The sequence below is a fragment of the Chanodichthys erythropterus genome, chromosome 16 (genome assembly GCF_024489055.1).
Source record: "Chanodichthys erythropterus isolate Z2021 chromosome 16, ASM2448905v1, whole genome shotgun sequence".
Classification (NCBI taxonomy): Eukaryota; Metazoa; Chordata; class Actinopteri; order Cypriniformes; family Xenocyprididae; genus Chanodichthys; species Chanodichthys erythropterus.
The window spans coordinates 35804376-35820882 of NC_090236.1; the positions used below are offsets into that span (position 1 = coordinate 35804376).

The 16507-nt window shown below is 35.2% G+C and overlaps 2 protein-coding genes across 3 annotated transcripts; one reads left to right on the forward strand and one right to left on the reverse strand.

The window, feature by feature from the left end:
* Nucleotides 1–566: 566 nt before the first annotated feature.
* Nucleotides 567–2710, reverse strand: LOC137002850 (uncharacterized). The gene is made up of 4 exons (XM_067362765.1): nucleotides 2671–2710; nucleotides 2168–2591; nucleotides 1834–1898; nucleotides 567–1715 (listed from the first exon to the last, which is right to left on the reverse strand). The coding sequence occupies exons 1-4, from the start codon at nucleotides 2708–2710 to the stop codon at nucleotides 1366–1368; spliced, it is 879 nt and encodes a 292-aa protein (XP_067218866.1). The 3' UTR covers nucleotides 567–1365.
* Nucleotides 2711–12807: 10097 nt separating this feature from the next.
* ing5b (inhibitor of growth family, member 5b) lies at nucleotides 12808–16446 on the forward strand. 2 transcript variants are annotated; one of them, XM_067363871.1, is made up of 8 exons: nucleotides 12808–12915; nucleotides 13680–13751; nucleotides 13824–13990; nucleotides 14072–14183; nucleotides 14266–14359; nucleotides 14447–14582; nucleotides 15911–15972; nucleotides 16059–16446. In XM_067363871.1, the coding sequence occupies exons 2-8, from the start codon at nucleotides 13724–13726 to the stop codon at nucleotides 16096–16098; spliced, it is 639 nt and encodes a 212-aa protein (XP_067219972.1). In that variant the 5' UTR covers nucleotides 12808–12915; nucleotides 13680–13723; the 3' UTR covers nucleotides 16099–16446. The 2 variants fall into 2 exon arrangements, with proteins under 2 accessions (XP_067219972.1, XP_067219971.1); XM_067363870.1 differs by lacking the exon at nucleotides 12808–12915 and adding an exon at nucleotides 13237–13375.
* Nucleotides 16447–16507: the final 61 nt, after the last annotated feature.

Sequence of the window (16507 nt, forward strand, 5' to 3'; positions counted from 1 at the left end):
GCTGTGAATTATTTGAGTTCTGTGACGTGAGGCGGCTAGCAGACGGTCGGTTTAGCCAGTTTGTCTGCGTCCTGATCTGGGCCCTGGTTTGTCATGTTTCAGCTCTAAGACTATTTGCCAAATTTCTAGATAGAAGAGCAGCACCATCCCGGGAGGGATGAATACCATCTCTTTTCAACAGATCAGGTCTGCCCCAAAAGCTTTTCCAATTGTCTATGAAACCTATATTATTCTGCGCACACCATTTAGACAGCCAGCCATTGAGTGATGATAACCTGCTAACTATCTCATCACTCCGACGAACAGGAAGAGGTAAACGTAAACGTAAAGGTAAACTGTAAAACTGTAAACGTAAACTGTAAAACGTATTCACAGTAACTTACTGGCAACAATTAGCCAGTAAGTTACTGTAAATACAACTAAAATCACAGTATTTAATTGTTTTTGATTTCACAGTGTATACATAAAATACTGTAAATAGAAGTACAGTACCCTTACTGTAAAAAGTATTCACAGTAACTTACTGGCTAATTGTTGCCAGTAAGTTACCGTAAATTTTACAGTAAATTTTTTACAGTGTGGAAACTGAATGGAATTTGAATTCGAATATCAGGATTTATACTTATTCTCAAATACTACTTTTTGTCAAGGTTTAGATTATTTTCGTTTTTTGCATTAATTTTACTACAGTCAAACCGGAACGAGGAGGGCGTTTTATCACACATAACATCAAAATTCAATAAAAATATAACAAAAATGAACAGGTATGTTTTATTACAGCTTAATAAATCTGGGTCTGATCTGATTTCAACCTCTTATCTGAGTTTTGGCCCAATTTTACCATATTGTTACAGCCACACTGGTTCATTTGTGTGTAAATAATGGTGTGTGTGTGTGTGTGTGTGTGTGTGAATGTGTGTAAGTGAGTGTGTGTTTGAGTGGGTGTTTCTGTTTTGTACTCTGTGTTTTTGTGTAACCTCTTTCGTCCTGCTTTATAAAGGCATGGCTTAAATACTAGATGTCTTTGCATTTTTCAGTCTGTCTAATTTAATCTCATGAACATGAACATGAAAATATTAACAGATGGAAATATGAAGAATATTTACTTTATAGGTATATACATATTTAGCTAGCTATTTTTTTGTATATATAATTGCTTTATATTAAATGAGAATAATTTGAGATATTTTAACTTTTGTTATATTTGACAGTATTTTTTATTATTAAATTGGTTTGTCAACTAGGACAGTAAGACAATATTGGTTTTAATGTGATTCATCTTTATATTGTCAAAGATTTATTCACTTTAGCATACTTTTTTTTTATATTTGATCACTTTTACAATAAGCTGATCTTTCTTGTCTCTCATTGTAACAGGTTTTTGTAAAGATCTGATGTGTTTCCTGTGACTGTGGGCCTCAGAGCACAGTAATACACAGCAGAGTCAGACACACGCAGATCCTTGATCTTCAGAGGAACTGAATTTGATGAAAGTTCAGAGTGAAATCTCTCCTGGAACTCAGTGCCATTTTCTCCAACTCCAAACTTGTCTCTTCTCAGGATGTATTTAGGAAAGTCATTTGCTCTCTGGATGTACCAGAAGAGGTTTGGCTGTGTTGAAGCTGTCGTATATGAACAATCTAATGTCACTGATCTTCCTTCAGCTTCAGTCACATGTTTGTCTGGCTGATCAACTTTCTCTTCTGATCTGCACTCTGTAAAGGTTTAAAAATATTTAATGTAGATTTTATTTTTGACTCATAAAATCCATATCAACAAACAACAAATATTCAAAAATGATTTAAATTCTTAAAAAAGAGAAGAAATGCATACCAAGACTGAAGAGTGCAAATAGAAATATATTCCTGATCCACCTCATGATCTGTTTTAAATTCACACTGAAATCAAAATAAATCTGTCAATGAGAGTTTTGCTTTCATAAATATCATAAAGACTCTGAGGAGGAGCTTGTGAAACCCTAAAGGAAACTTCTCTGTTAAGTGTAATACTGAGAGATATTGCCCTCTTTTGGTTTGACACGTGTTACACAATCGAAATAAAGTCACATGATGTGAAACATAATCTATAGACTACTTTTGTATGGATTTAATGTAGGCCTAATCAGTTTATTTATTTTCATTCAGTTATTGCTCTACTTATTACTTACATCTGCAGTTTATAGATTCTCTTGTAGTCTTTGTCTCTGTGTCTGTTGCTTGTTCTCATTGGATTAAATACAGAAGGGTTTTTGTACAGAGTTACAGTGTTTCCTGTGACTGTGGGCCTCAGAGCACAGTAATACAGAGCAGAGTCTGATACTGCAGCAGAGGAGATGATCAGATACACATGGATTTGTTCCTTTTTTTCAACTTTAACAGAGAATCTTGAATCTACATCAGATACTTCAGGATCTGTTGCAGTACTGAAGGTGGAAACAAGAAATTCAGGTTTTGATCTTCCATACTGACGGTACCAGAAGAGATCATCTGAACCTCCAGTGGAGGAATAACTACAGGACAACTTAACATTTTGTCCCTCATCAGTACCAACTTCTATTGTGTCTGGTTTGATGGTATTTCCAAAGACAGCAGCTGAAACAGAAGAGGAATGGGTTCATTTATAGAAGATTTCTTTGTAATCAGACAATGAATGAATCAAAGAAATACACACCTGCTGAGACACAGAGCAGAATAAGTGAATGAAGATTCATTGTTCAAGTGTTCACTCTGAGAAGAGTCAGACTGAATCGTTTCATCCACAGTCTCTTTCAGACACGATTAGATCATGTCAGATCTGTGAACTCTGAGTCCCTCCTCTCTGAACATCATGTCTATATTTCACACTTGAGGAACTGAAGAAAGAGCCAATCACGCTCACTGTTTTCTCTTGTTTTCTCTGCTGTGTTTTGTGTGTGATTTTGAAATATGTTTTATATAGTTTTATGTCCTGCCAATTAGATTTCTGAAATTTACCTTTCAGTTTCATCTGCATTTACAAGGAATGTTATGTTTGAACATTTTTAGAAATATTAATTTTCAGTTTGGTTACTTAATTTTTCATTCCCAACATGATATTATTATTATGTATTGTGCTTATTTTCGGTTTAACAAACTGATGTTTCTGCCAGAAAAAAAATTCTGAAACATTATATTTGTCACGTTTTGAGTTGTTCATGTTTAGAGTTTGTTTTTGATCTGTTTCTGTTCATTGTTTGATTCTAGGTTGGTTTTCTTGTTCTGTGTTTTAGTTCTGTCCTCTGCCTGTTTGTATCATGATTTCTGATTTGATTAGAGTTTGAGTTCAGGTGTGTCTTGATAATCATCCAATCAGTTCCTGTGTTTGATCAGTGTATTTCTGCTAGGGCTGTCATGATATCAGATTTTTCACACCACGGTTATCGCGGCCAAAATAATTCACATTGCAATATCTTTAGAAACCTTGAAAAATACAATGTTATCAGTCAAATTCATCTTTACTTTATTTTGTCTTTTTCATTTTTTTTAAGCCAATGAATCACACCATTGGATACAACTACGGGTAATCAGATACTGATAAACAACTGATAAACACAAGGCACAATTATTTTTACTTTTTGCATTCTGTCTTAAGCAAATTGTTATGAAGGAAGACATGCATTTAGTATTTGATTTCAAACTGGAGTAAAAAACACTGCCTGAATGTTTCCCAAAGAACTGAAAACACTTTCTGATGCACATTTTAAAGACCATGTGCTTTTATTTAGAGGCAGGAATTATATTAATTTTATAGTATTCTATTCAGTGTTAAAGGCCATGTAGATTAGCATAGCATTATACATATACATTATCCTTACGAAAATAACCAAGATGGCTTGAACACAGACCACCCATGTACAGTCAAAATGGTGTCTTAATTCTCCATGTTAAATCATTCAAATGTCTCTGTCTGCATTTTAAATGCACATTTCATGTTACATATGTAGCCTATTTCTTTTCATTTTGAATTGTTTCATTTAAAAGTACACCTAGACATTTCAAGCTTTCTATAGATATAGTTCTCATGTCTATGAGGCAAGTAGCCTATATGCTTAGTTTCGGTTCATTTATGAGACACGCTCCAGTTCATGTGCAATGCAAGTGATCGCGCCGGCGCCTCCATTATATTGTCCGCTATATTTGCTTCTTATTTATTAAATCCAGGCAATTGGTTGATGAAACAATGATTAAAATTAAGATACTATTTATACAAAAGAAAATCACTTTAACGAAAGTCTCTCTACAAACAGAACTTAATGAAGTGGTCAAAATCATGTCTGACCCACTCCATGTCTCCTGATATATCGTGCATCTTATGTTGTAGCTATCCTGTCTTACTCATGCTTTTCACTTTTCATAATCAACATTGATGAAATTAAAAAATAACATTATAATATTTAAAGATAAATTTGAAACTAAAAACGTTTTTGCTCACATGCTCTGCTGAGTAGAGAATCTCCTCTGTCTTATCAGATGACATGATTTTGCACTGCAGTAACAGCTGCGCGCGCTGCATCTTCTGTTTTATGTCACATGGCAACGTCAAGGTGCAGTACCGCCACCTATTGTTCTTTGGGATGTCAACCAGGTACTGGCGCTGGATTATTTACATGTTATATTATCATGTGTATTATTCATTTCAAATATTACGGTTATCGCGATATATATTGCCACACTCTTAATTAACACAATATCGATTTTTCATGTTTTGAATATCAAGGTTAGCATTAGCACCGCTAAATCGCGACACCCCTAATTTACGCCGTGTGTTTCAGTCTGTTCTCAATCAGTTCTCCGTTGTGTTATGTTGGTTGTTCAGTTCTTGTTTTATAGTGAAGAGTGTTTTTGTTTCTAGTTATTGTTAATATATTGTTTTTTCTGCTTCACTTAGATCCAGCATTTCATATGCAGCCAATATTACTTTAAACTGCAAATTTTATGGCCATAAGAAAAGTGGTTTGAACATATGGAATATGATATTTGGTCATGATGTTAATGCTTCTTTTCTGAAATATTAATTTACATGTATTCCTTATAACAAAGACCTAATTCAGCCTCACACAGGTGTAACCACATATTTTATTACATTTGGGGCTGGATAGATTGTGGTTTTGATTGTGGTTTTCACTAGATCGGTTCAAAGTGAAAAGAGCTTCAGGTTTTTGTACGACGTGTTTCATGTTTTGTATCACTGGGCTTCAACTCTTAGAGCACAATAATAGAGAGCTGAATCTGACAGACGAACATCAGTAATAGTGAGTTCAGTGGATGTTCGTGATGTAGTCGCCTGAAACCGATCATCAGAAGTGTGTGCGTAAGAACTACTCGCTGATCGTGCTTCTTTGCGTAATAAATACTGAGGTTCTTTGTTTGGATATTGTCTGTACCAGTAAAGATAAACATATTCACTATTTGAACTATATGAGCAGCTCATCTTGACAGTTTCTGTTTCTTTATTGTTTTTTTCTCTCTCTTTATCTGGCTCAATGTTGTCTCCAGTCACCAAACCTGTCAACAATAAAAAAGTGATTTTTGATTTGTGTAAACAAGGTTGACAAAATACTATTGCAAACACAATTTTCTTTTTACAAAAACAAACAAACAAAAAATACTGTTCGATGCTTTTAAATAGTAATTGTTTATGTACAGAATTGTATTAATTAATAAATAATGCACCTGTCCCCACAATGAGAATCAGTATGAAGCATGTGTCCATGTTGAATCAGATCAGATCAGTTCTCTGTTGAGGCTCTCAGTGCTTGAGCTGTAAGTCACTGCAGATCAGTCACAAACACACACAGGAACTTCCTCCTCGCTCAACTTCCTGCTGCTGTTCACTTTCATCCATATGCTGTATTGTATATTGTACATCATTTAATTGTTTGATAACTCTTTTCCCACCACTTTATAATAATTCTTCAAAAATACTAACCTTCTAGTGCTGAATCTGTTTTATATATCACTGATCTTCCTTCAGTCACACATGTTTGTCTGATCAACTGTGTCCTCTGATCTGCACTCTGTGAAGGTTTAAGAATATTTAATGTAAAATCTGATATAAAATGTAAACAATTGATATGAACAGCTGCTGTAATATTGAGTAACTACTGCCCTCTTATGGTTAACTGCAAGTATTACACAACTGAAATAGCGCCATTTCATTGTGTAACAAATGAAAATATATATGACTCACTTTTAGAATGTTGCTTTGTTTTATCTTTTATAATTTTTGCATTAGATTATGTAATTATTTGGGTAACACTTTACAATAACAGTACATGAATAACCATGAACTAATACCTGAATTAATAGTTACTTCAACATGAACTCATGATTAGTTAAGATATGAACTAATGAAGAGTGATCCTTAACTACGACAGGAGTCATAGGGATTCATGCATGAAAACAGAAGCCTTAACTATGCGTTAATACATGTTTGATAATTAATGCATTAATTAACATTTAGGGTAAACTAAATCAAACAGTCTCTATAAGAAGGAATAATACATATTTGGACTTTGAAATAAATTTAAACAATTTATTATTGTCAGAATTTAAACTACTGACATCAGCAGCTTCATTATAAACATCACTGAAAGGCACAGGATTAGTTTGCCATTATTTTCACTTATCCTCCTTATCAAACATATAAAATACTAAATACACTATTTATCTTGAAAGGTCTTAATCTGTTTTGTGATATTCTTTCCTATCAAACAAAACTACTGTGACTTACATCAGTTCCTGAGGAATCGGTTCCCAAAAAAATAACCAAACAGGAAACATGAACTAAGGTAAGGGAGCGTTTGCTGGGATCAGATTCAGAAGATCACTCTCCATCCAGACGCAGGCCGTGATCATACTGTACCTCCATTCTCTGACTTTTAGAAAAGTCACACAACATCACTTAACTGGGCTGAATACTGTTAGTACATGTGTGTTTGATAGTAAGTTAATGATAATCATGAGCTGAATTTGGTAAGTAGTTAACAGTGAATTAATTATGATTGTGCCCCCTCAAGTAAAGTCATGACATAAGTATACATTAACCAACCATTAGTTGATGTTAGTATATGCTTAGTTAATAATTAGTTAATTATGATTGTGCCCCCTCAAGTAAAGTCATGACATGATGCACATATCACACATCATTAACTAATATATGAATAAATACTATAGAGTGCCATCCTTATTCCTTTACATCCTAAACAGTTTCTGTACAAAAAAACTAAAATAAAAAGTATTTGTATTTTATTTTTATTTATATAATTAAACATATATGGACTTGAAAGCAAGCCATAAACATACCTGTAAAGACACACATAAGGCACATTTACATGTAAAATCGCGCGCGTCCACAAGCTAATGCTAATCAAAGCATATACATTTAAATGACAAAAATACAAATACAGTTAATAACTGCACATAACCTCCTGAAAATCCCAATAAAACATACATGTAAATATGTCTTTAATTATTAATTCGGCTTACCAAAGCAGTCAACATTTATTAGTTTAAAATGCCAGCAACACAACAAACGTGCCAAGAGAACACCTAGCGTGCGCCACTAATGAGTGTCCCGCCAGAAACAAACCCTTCATACTTTAGTTCCGGGAATAAACTATGACTATATATCTATGACTAAATATAAATGAACTGTAAAAATCAGAAAACAGTTTAGATCAAATTAAATTTATTAGTGGTAGTTAGTCTATTTTCCACATTTGATTAGACAGATCTATGTAATTAATGGCTAAATAATCATGTGCCATTGCAATTATTTGTCACAAAGCTGCAGATGGCAGATTATGATATTACAGTGTAAATTATGACAGTATTAAATCACGTTTAATTCAAATTCAGAGTACTTCTTGTTTACTCTTATGGAGGCTGATTTATTTAGTTTACCCCTAAATGTTAATTAATGCATTAATTATCAAACATGTATTAACGCGTAGTTAAGGTTGCTGTTTTCATGCATGAATCCCTATGACTCCTGTCGTAGTTAAGGATCACTCTTCATTAGTTCATATCTTAACTAATCATGAGTTCATGTGGAAGTAACTATTAATTTATGTATTAGTTCATGGTTATTAATGTACTGTTATTGTTAAGTGTTACCATTATTTGTATACTAGGTTCTTTCTCACAATGGTTTTTCTCTCATTGTATCAGGTTTTTGTACAGTGTTCTTGTGTTTCCTGTGACTGTGGGCCTCAGAGCACAGTAATACAGAGCAGAGTCTGATACTGCAGCAGAGGAGATGATCAGATCCATGTGGATTTGATCCTTTTTTGTTACTTTAACAGACGGTACCAGAGGAGAGTATCTGAACGTCCAGTGGAGGAATAACTACAGGACAACTTAACATTTTGTCCCTCATCAGCACCAACTTCTGTTGTGTCTGGTTTGATGGTATTTCCAAAGACAGCAGCTGAAACAGAAGAGGAATGGGTTCATTTATAGAAAGATTTCTTTGTAATCAGGCAATGAATGAATCAAAGAAATACACACCTGCTGAGACACAGAGCAGAATAAGTGAATGAAGATTCATTGTTCAAGTGTTCACTCTGAGAAGAGTCAGACTGAATCGTTTCATCCACAGTCTCTTTCAGACTCGATTAGATCATGTCAGATCTGTGAACTCTGAGTCTCTCCTCTCTGAACATCATGTCTATATTTCACACTTGAGGAACTGAAGAAAGAGCCAATCACACTCATTTGTATGATTTCTCTGTGTTGTAAATGAATCTACTGTGTGATTCCATAATAAACACTACCTTAAAAATGTTTGTGTCAGTAAGATTTGCTTCAAGAGAAAGTGTAGTGGCAAGTTGTCCTAGTTAATGTCATCAATATAGTTTCAGTTGGTAGCATCGATTTGTTAGTTACACAAATGTTTACTGTTTGTACACTAATCAGTAGTTGCATCACACCACCATTTTGCATGGTTAAAAAAAAGTTTAACATATTTGTTTTAAAATGAGTTAATCTAAGCTACCAAAACTTGTTGCATCTACAAGTTTTCATACTTTTTTTAGAAAATTGTTCAACAAAGACGTTATGAAATGAGAACATAGTTTTCAACGTACTTTATAGTATAGTTCCACAGTTAATAGGAAATGTCAATGTTTTTAAAGGTGTTTTTATAGTAAATACTAAATGGCATGCTGTCAATTTTGAAATAAAATAAAATACATTGCATGTTCTTAAATGTCCATTCCATTTTTATGTGGTACAGTAGAAAATAGAAACTTGAGTTGTGTGGGCAAATTAAATAGTTTGGCCAGTTGAATGAACTTAACATTACTAGTGAGATTAACTATTCTTGAAAACGTAACCTGGCTGCCTTAAAAATTTAAGTTAATTCAACAAGACGTTTTAGTTTGGCCAATTTGTACTTACAAGTTTATTCAACAAAAAGCTTAGTTCAAACAACCCCACATTTGTTGGTCTCACTAATTTTATGTTGTTTCAACTTGAATTTAGGTTGGCACAACTTTCTCGTCTAGTTGGGCTTACTAAAAACTTGTTGGTTAAACAAAAAATTAAGTTGATTCAGCTTCACTTTTGTTACCCTAACTATTAATTCTAGGTTTAGCCAATTTGTATTTAGTATGCACAACTTATACTTAAAGGTTTATTCAACAAAATGCTTAGTTCAAACAACTCCACATTTGTTGGTCTCACTAATTTTATGTTGTTTCAACTTGAATTTAAGTTGGCACAACTTTCTCATCTAGTTGGGCTTACTAAAAACTTGTTGGTTACACAAAATATTAAGTTGATTCAGCTTCACCTTTGTTACCCCAACTATTAATTCTAGGTTTAAGGAACTCCAATATATGTGTAAACAACAAATGTTTTTTAGCTTATTGAACACAACATTTTAAGGCAGCCAGGTTACAAATTATTTTAAGTTGAATCAACTTATTTTTTTTTTACAGTGCACAGTCTCTTTCAGACACGATTAGATCATGTCAGATCTGTGAACTCCCTCCTCTCTGAACATCATGTCTATATTTCACACTTGAGGAACTGAAGAAAGAGCCAATCACACTCATTTGTATGTTTTTTCTGTGTTATAAATGCATCTACTGTGTGATTCCATAATAAACACTACCTTAAAAATGTTTGTGTCAGTAAGATTTTTAAATGTCTTTGAATTAAGCCTCTCAGCATCATTACTCCAGTCGTCAGTGTCACATGATCCTTCAGAAATCATTTTAATGATGATTTGCTGCTCAAGAAGCATTATTATTATTATCAATGTTGAAAACAGTTGTGCTGCTTAATATATTTGTGGAAACTGTGATGCATTTTATTTTCAGGACACTACACATCCTTGCTGAATAAAAGAAAAATAAATCTTCTATTATTCATTTAAAAACAGTATTGCTCTACACAGTTTTTAACAATGTATCACTGCTTATCTAAATGTATTGATGATGATGATGATGATGTTATAACAAAGAAGCGCAGACTAAACGATCCGTGATCATGTTTCTGCTCCTGTGTTTTTGTATGTGGTTTGACTTCAGTTTTCTCACAGTGGGCTTCAGAGCACAGTAATACACAGCAGAGTCAGACACACGCAGATCCTGGATCTTCAGAGGAACTGTTGATGTAGATGTGTTGAGAACTGCATTAAATCTCTCATTGAACTCTTCATCATTGTTGCTCGATCCAGAATGTCTTATCAGCATGTATTTTGGTGATCCATTTGTCTTCTGTTGGTACCAGAGGAGATTTGGATACTGAGTGCTGGTTGCTTTGTAAGTGCAGTCAAGAGTGGCTGTTCCATCTTCAAAAGCTGTCATAACTGGTTTGGACTGAATTACACTGTCCTGTGCTGTGCATCCTGTTCAGTCGGAAATAAATCAGTGTCCAAGAACATATTAACTTTATGATTTAAAAAAATCAAGAAAATGCTTACCAAGGATAAATGCTGTCACAAAAAGTGCATTACTGTAGCACATTGCCATCATTGCAGTGTTAAATGCATGCAAAATAAAAGAGATATTACCTAGAGACCTTTAAACACCTATGGTAGGTCTTGTTATTGCTTCACTATACAAATACTAAACACAAAACCTGGGAGGAGTCATTAACATACAGACTTCCCTTATTGCCTCACTGTTTCTCGTTTTATTCTCATATTATTTTTATTTACAACAACAATACTATCACCATTTGGGCTTACTTTAAAGATATTTAAGCACATTCTTGGATTTTAAGGTAGGCCTAACTGTATCCCATTGTATGCCATTAAAAATGGTGGAATATCTAGTTCAATATGCAATACATTTTCTCTGTTTAGTAGTCCAATAAGTTAAATATTTTCCCTCATTTTTAAATTTTTTATTTTAGCCCTAAATCTTACACTATTTAAAATATATTTGTCTAAGGTGTAGCAACCATCTGTGGTGTTTCTGAATGAGGGTTGAATGTGATTTAGTCACAGTGTGTCTCAGAGTATCAACACTGAGGATGACTTCAGGCCTCTGTTATATCACTGAATATGTTCTCCATTAGTCCAATGTCCATGTGCGGTATCATACAGAGAAAATACAAAATAAAATCGCCATCATAGTTAAACCATCAGTTGTTGTAGGCTACTTCACTATGAGGCTATTAGGTTATTTTGAATATGAGGCGCAGCCTGTCACTTTGATTCCTAAGAGGATACTGCCATCTTGTGGTGAGTTCTGAACATACTAACTTGTATCATCACGTTATCTTTTTAAAGGATTAGCCCACTTTCAAATAACATTTTCCTGATAATTTACTCAGCCCCATGTCATCCAAGATGTTCATGTCTTTCTGTCTTCAGTCGAAAAGAAATTAAGGTTTTTGATGAAAACATTCCAGGATTATTCTCCTTATAGTGGACTTCAATGGAGTCCAAACAGTTGAAGGTCAAAATTACAGTTTCAGTGCAGATTCAAAGGGCTTTAGACAATAGGAATGAGGGTCTTTTCTAGAGAAACCATCACTCATTTTCGGAAAAAAATGTGCAGTATATGCTTTATTTAAACAAATGATCACCTTCCAAGTGCTTCTGCCAAAACCACACTTTCATATTCTTCAAAAAGTTTACGCTGAATGTCCTACGCCTTCCCTTATGGAACTTACGGAACAAACGCGGCACCACACTTCAAAAAACGCTATTCTTACTTAGAGTTTTTGTCTTGTTTCTAGTCAAAATTTCTTAAAGTTCTTCAATCAAGAAGCATTTTCTTGACAAGTAAAACTTATTTTCTTGTTTTCTGAAAAAATAAGTAAAAATTAAGTGAGTTTTTCCTTAAAACAAGCAAAATAATCTGCCAGTGGGGTAAGCAAAATAATCTTTATTATTATTATATTATTATTGATATTATTATTAAAATTATTTATTATGCTTGTTTTAAGGAAAAACTCACTTAATTTTTACTTATTTTTTCTGAAAACAAGAAAAAAAATTTCCTTGCCAAGAAAATGCTTATTGATCTAAGAATTTTTAGATATTTGGACTGGAAACAAGACAAAAATTCTGAGTAAGAACAGCATTTTCTGCAGTGCAGTTCCATTTGTTCCGTAAGAAGAATAGGGAAGGCGTAGGACATACAGCGTAAGCTTTTTGAAGAATACGGAAAACGGAAGCACATGCAAGGCAATCATTTGTATTTATAAAGCATATACATTTACATTTTTTCGAAAATGAGCAATGGTTTCTCTAGATAAGACTCTTATTCCTCGTCTGGTATCGTTTAAAGCTCTTTGACGCTGCACTGAAACTGAAACCGTTTGGGCTCCAGTGAAGCCCACTATAAGGAGAATAATCCTGGAATGTTTTCCTCAAAAACCTTAATTTCTTTTCAAGTGAAGAAAGAAACACATAAACGTCTTGGATGACATGGGGGTGAGTAAATTATCAGGAAAATTTTATGTGAAAGTGAACTAATCCTTTAAGAATGATCGAAAAAACATAAGGTTGCAATTAATATTAAGAAACCAACGATATAGCATACGATATACACTTATACCATTGAATATACGATATACCATATAAGTGGCGACCAAACCGAAACTATCCTCCACTGCACTAGATGGCGATGTAGAGCAAGTTGTTCTTTGATGCACTACAGATGAAGATGTTACGCTACAATAACCTATGATCTACAAACCACTTGGACGGTCTTATCTGCTCACTTATTAGCTATATGGTTGATCAGTTTCATATAAGAGTCTAATAACCTGCACAGCGACTCGAGGAAAGGAAATCCAGCGCGCGTTAAATAAACCATAGTACACGCCTTCGTTACAAAAGCCCATACTAACAAAAATGGCGAAAGGAATGTACCTAGAGCACTATTTAGACAGTAGGTTTCTTAAAAGATATTCTTCTAAACTTGTTGCCTCGTTTTAATCACTGTCAAGTTGTATAAATGTAATCAATTCACCCTCTTGCTGCTCTTGGGTTGAGTTATTCATCACAGATGTATCAGTTTATGTGATAAACCGCTGAAGTGTACATGATTTAGTGATTGCATGTTGTTTTGTATCTTATGCACTTGGTAGTATGTAAAGTTAGCTTGCTGTAGCAGTGTCATGCATGCATGTTGTTGCTTTTCCTGCTATGTAAAAACAATTTGCGAGATTTTTAATCATAATCATTCATTGCAGGTATCGAGGGACTTCCCTGCGAGTTGCAAAGAAACTTTTCATTAATGGGGGATTTGGATAACAGGACTGAAGGTATGAATGTTTGGATCAGTATCACTAATACTTTGAACTTTATTGTTCTCTAATCAAATACTGTTTTCACAGAGAAAAAAGCAGAGATAAGTGAACTAGCTTCTGAGTATATTGCAAATGTTAGAAATCTGGCATCCGAGGAGCGTGTCCAGCATCTAAAGAAGATTGAAAATGCCTACACCAAATGCAAAGAGTACAGCGATGACAAAGTTCAGCTTGCAATGCAGATATATGAAATGGTGAGATGCAGAGTCCTCCATTTTATATTTGCTTGTCTCACTTCATGCATTAAGCAATAACTAGTCTGCTTGTATTTCCAGGTGGATAAACACATTCGGAGGTTGGATGCTGATCTAGCACGCTTTGAGAACGATCTGCAGGAGAAACTGGACTCTGGTAGTCCGGATAGCTCAGATGAGAAGCAATCTCGAAGTAAGTCTGTTCAGATCTACATATATATAAATACAATTAATCCATTTTGAGTGAGACTAAACTGTCTAATTTGTTGTTTCAGAGGATAAGAATATAAAAGACAAGAAGGGATCCATTGGAAAAGACAAGAAAGGATCAGATCCAGACTCACCCAAGCAGAAAAGACAGAAAACTGGGTATGTGATTTTATATGGATGCATTTTAATGATGCCAAAGTGTAGTATTTTTATTCAGCTCTTTCTTTGCATCTTTTCTCTCACTAGCTCCAACATAAGTGAATCTCTGCTCGCCATGCATCCATCAGATGTCCTGGATATGCCAGTGGACCCTAATGAACCCACATACTGTTTGTGTAGTCAAGTATCATATGGAGAAATGATTGGATGTGACAATTCTGATGTGAGTGAGAGATTTATTTATATACACACAAACGTTTTTACTATAATATCCACGTTACTGCCAGTCCAGTGGGAGTGATACACCAATCAGGCATAACATTTTTACCACCTTCCTAATATTGTGTTGGTCCCCCTTTTGCTGCCAGGGCAGCCCTGACCCGTCCAGGCATGGACTCTCTGAAGGTGTGCTGTGGTATCTGCACGAAGATGTTAGCAGCAGATCCTTTAAGTCCTGTAAGTTGCGAGGTGGAGCCTCCATGGATCGGACTTGTTTGTTCAACACATCCCACAGATGCTCGATTGGATTGAGATCTGGGGAATTTGGAGGCCAAGTCAACACCTCAAACTCGTTGTTGTGCTCCTCAAACCATTCCTGAACCATTTTTGCTTTGTGTCAGGAGCATTATCCTGCTGAAAGAGGCCACAGACACCAGGGAATACTGTTTCCATGAAAGGCTGTACATGGTCTGCAACAATGCTTAGGTAGGTGGTACGTGTCAAAGTAACATCACATGGATGGCAGGACCCAAGGTTTCCCAGCAGAACATTGCCCAAAGCATCACACTGCCTCCACCGGCTTGCCTTCTTCCCATAATGCATCCTGGTGCCATGTGTTCCCCAGGTAAGTGACGCACACGTGATGTAAAAGAAAAATGTGAATCATCAGACCAGGCCATCTTCTTCCATTGCTCTGTGGTCCAGTTCTGATGCCCACTGTTGGCGCTTTCAGGGACAGGGGTCAGCATGGGCACCCTGACTGGTCTGCGGCTCCATACGCAACAAACTGTGATGCACTGTGTATTCTGACACCTTTCTATCAGAACCAGCATTAACTTCTTGAGAAATTTGAGCTTCAGCAGCTCCTCTGTTGTATCGGACCACACGGGCCAGCCTTCACTTCCTACGTGCATCGATGAGCCTCGACCGCCCATGACCCTGTCGCCGCTTCACCACTGTTCCTTCCTTGGTCCACTTTTGATAGTTACTGACCACTGCAGACCGGGAACACCCCACAAGAGCTGCTGTTTTGGAGATGCTCTGACCAAGTCATCTAGCCATCACAATTTGGCCCTCGTCAAACTCGCTCAAATCCTTACGCTTGTCCATTTTTCCTGCTTCTAACACATCAACTTTGAGGACAAAATGTTCATTTGCTGCCTAATATATCCACCCACTGACAGGTGCCGTGATGACGAGATAGTCAGTGTTATTCACTTCACCTGTCGGTGCTCATTATGCCTGATCGGTGTATATAGACGTTGTAAAAGTCATCTTATTATTGATGATAATGTAAAATAATTTTTAAAAGGGTTTATTCTCTTTTAACAGTGTCCAATAGAGTGGTTTCACTTTGCCTGTGTCGGCCTAACAACCAAACCAAAGGGAAAATGGTGAGCGAATTCCCAATATTTCATCCTATTTTAATGTGCACACTCCACATATTGCCATTTTCAAATATTTTGTTCTCCAATTACAGGTTCTGTCCCAGATGTACCCAAGAGATGAGAAAAAAATAGTCTATTACAATGTATCCTGAATCAAATATCCAGTCTCTTACTCGGTTTATATCATATTCAGTGGAAATCAATTGACTTCTTGTATCAGTGCCTTTGCAATGTAGATGACCATGAATGTTACAACAGGAAAGAATAAAATGTATTTTCCAGTTGCTGCCAGCAGAGGGTTTGGATCTCTTTCATTTGGCTTTAAAAATAAAAGTTTATTTATGATGACGCTCACCATTGTTACTTTTTATGTCTTGTCTGAACAATTTAATCTCGTATCTTACTATCTATAAACATTTTTTTAAAATAATATATTTATCTAAATAACGCCTGACTCTCGTAGGGCTTAAATGAAACGCTTATGTTGGCATACCGGTAAATAAAGTCAGAATCTAATCAGTTTAGGGAAATGTAGTTTTAG

Bases quoted from the DNA above. Each gene is read 5' to 3' on its own strand.
- LOC137002850 (XM_067362765.1), bottom strand. From the start codon at position 2,710: ATGAATCTTCATTCACTTATTCTGCTCTGTGTCTCAGCAG. The intron at 1,899-2,167 runs GTAAGTAATAAG...TTTTGATTTCAG, and splicing joins AGAATCTATAAACTGCAGAT to TGTGAATTTAAAACAGATCA. The intron at 1,716-1,833 runs GTATGCATTTCT...AAACCTTTACAG, and splicing joins ATTTGCACTCTTCAGTCTTG to AGTGCAGATCAGAAGAGAAA.
- ing5b (XM_067363870.1), top strand. From the start codon at position 13,339: ATGGCGAAAGGAATGTACCTAGAGCACTATTTAGACA. The intron at 13,752-13,823 runs GTATGAATGTTT...CTGTTTTCACAG, and splicing joins TTTGGATAACAGGACTGAAG to AGAAAAAAGCAGAGATAAGT. The intron at 15,973-16,058 runs GTGAGCGAATTC...CTCCAATTACAG, and splicing joins ACCAAACCAAAGGGAAAATG to GTTCTGTCCCAGATGTACCC.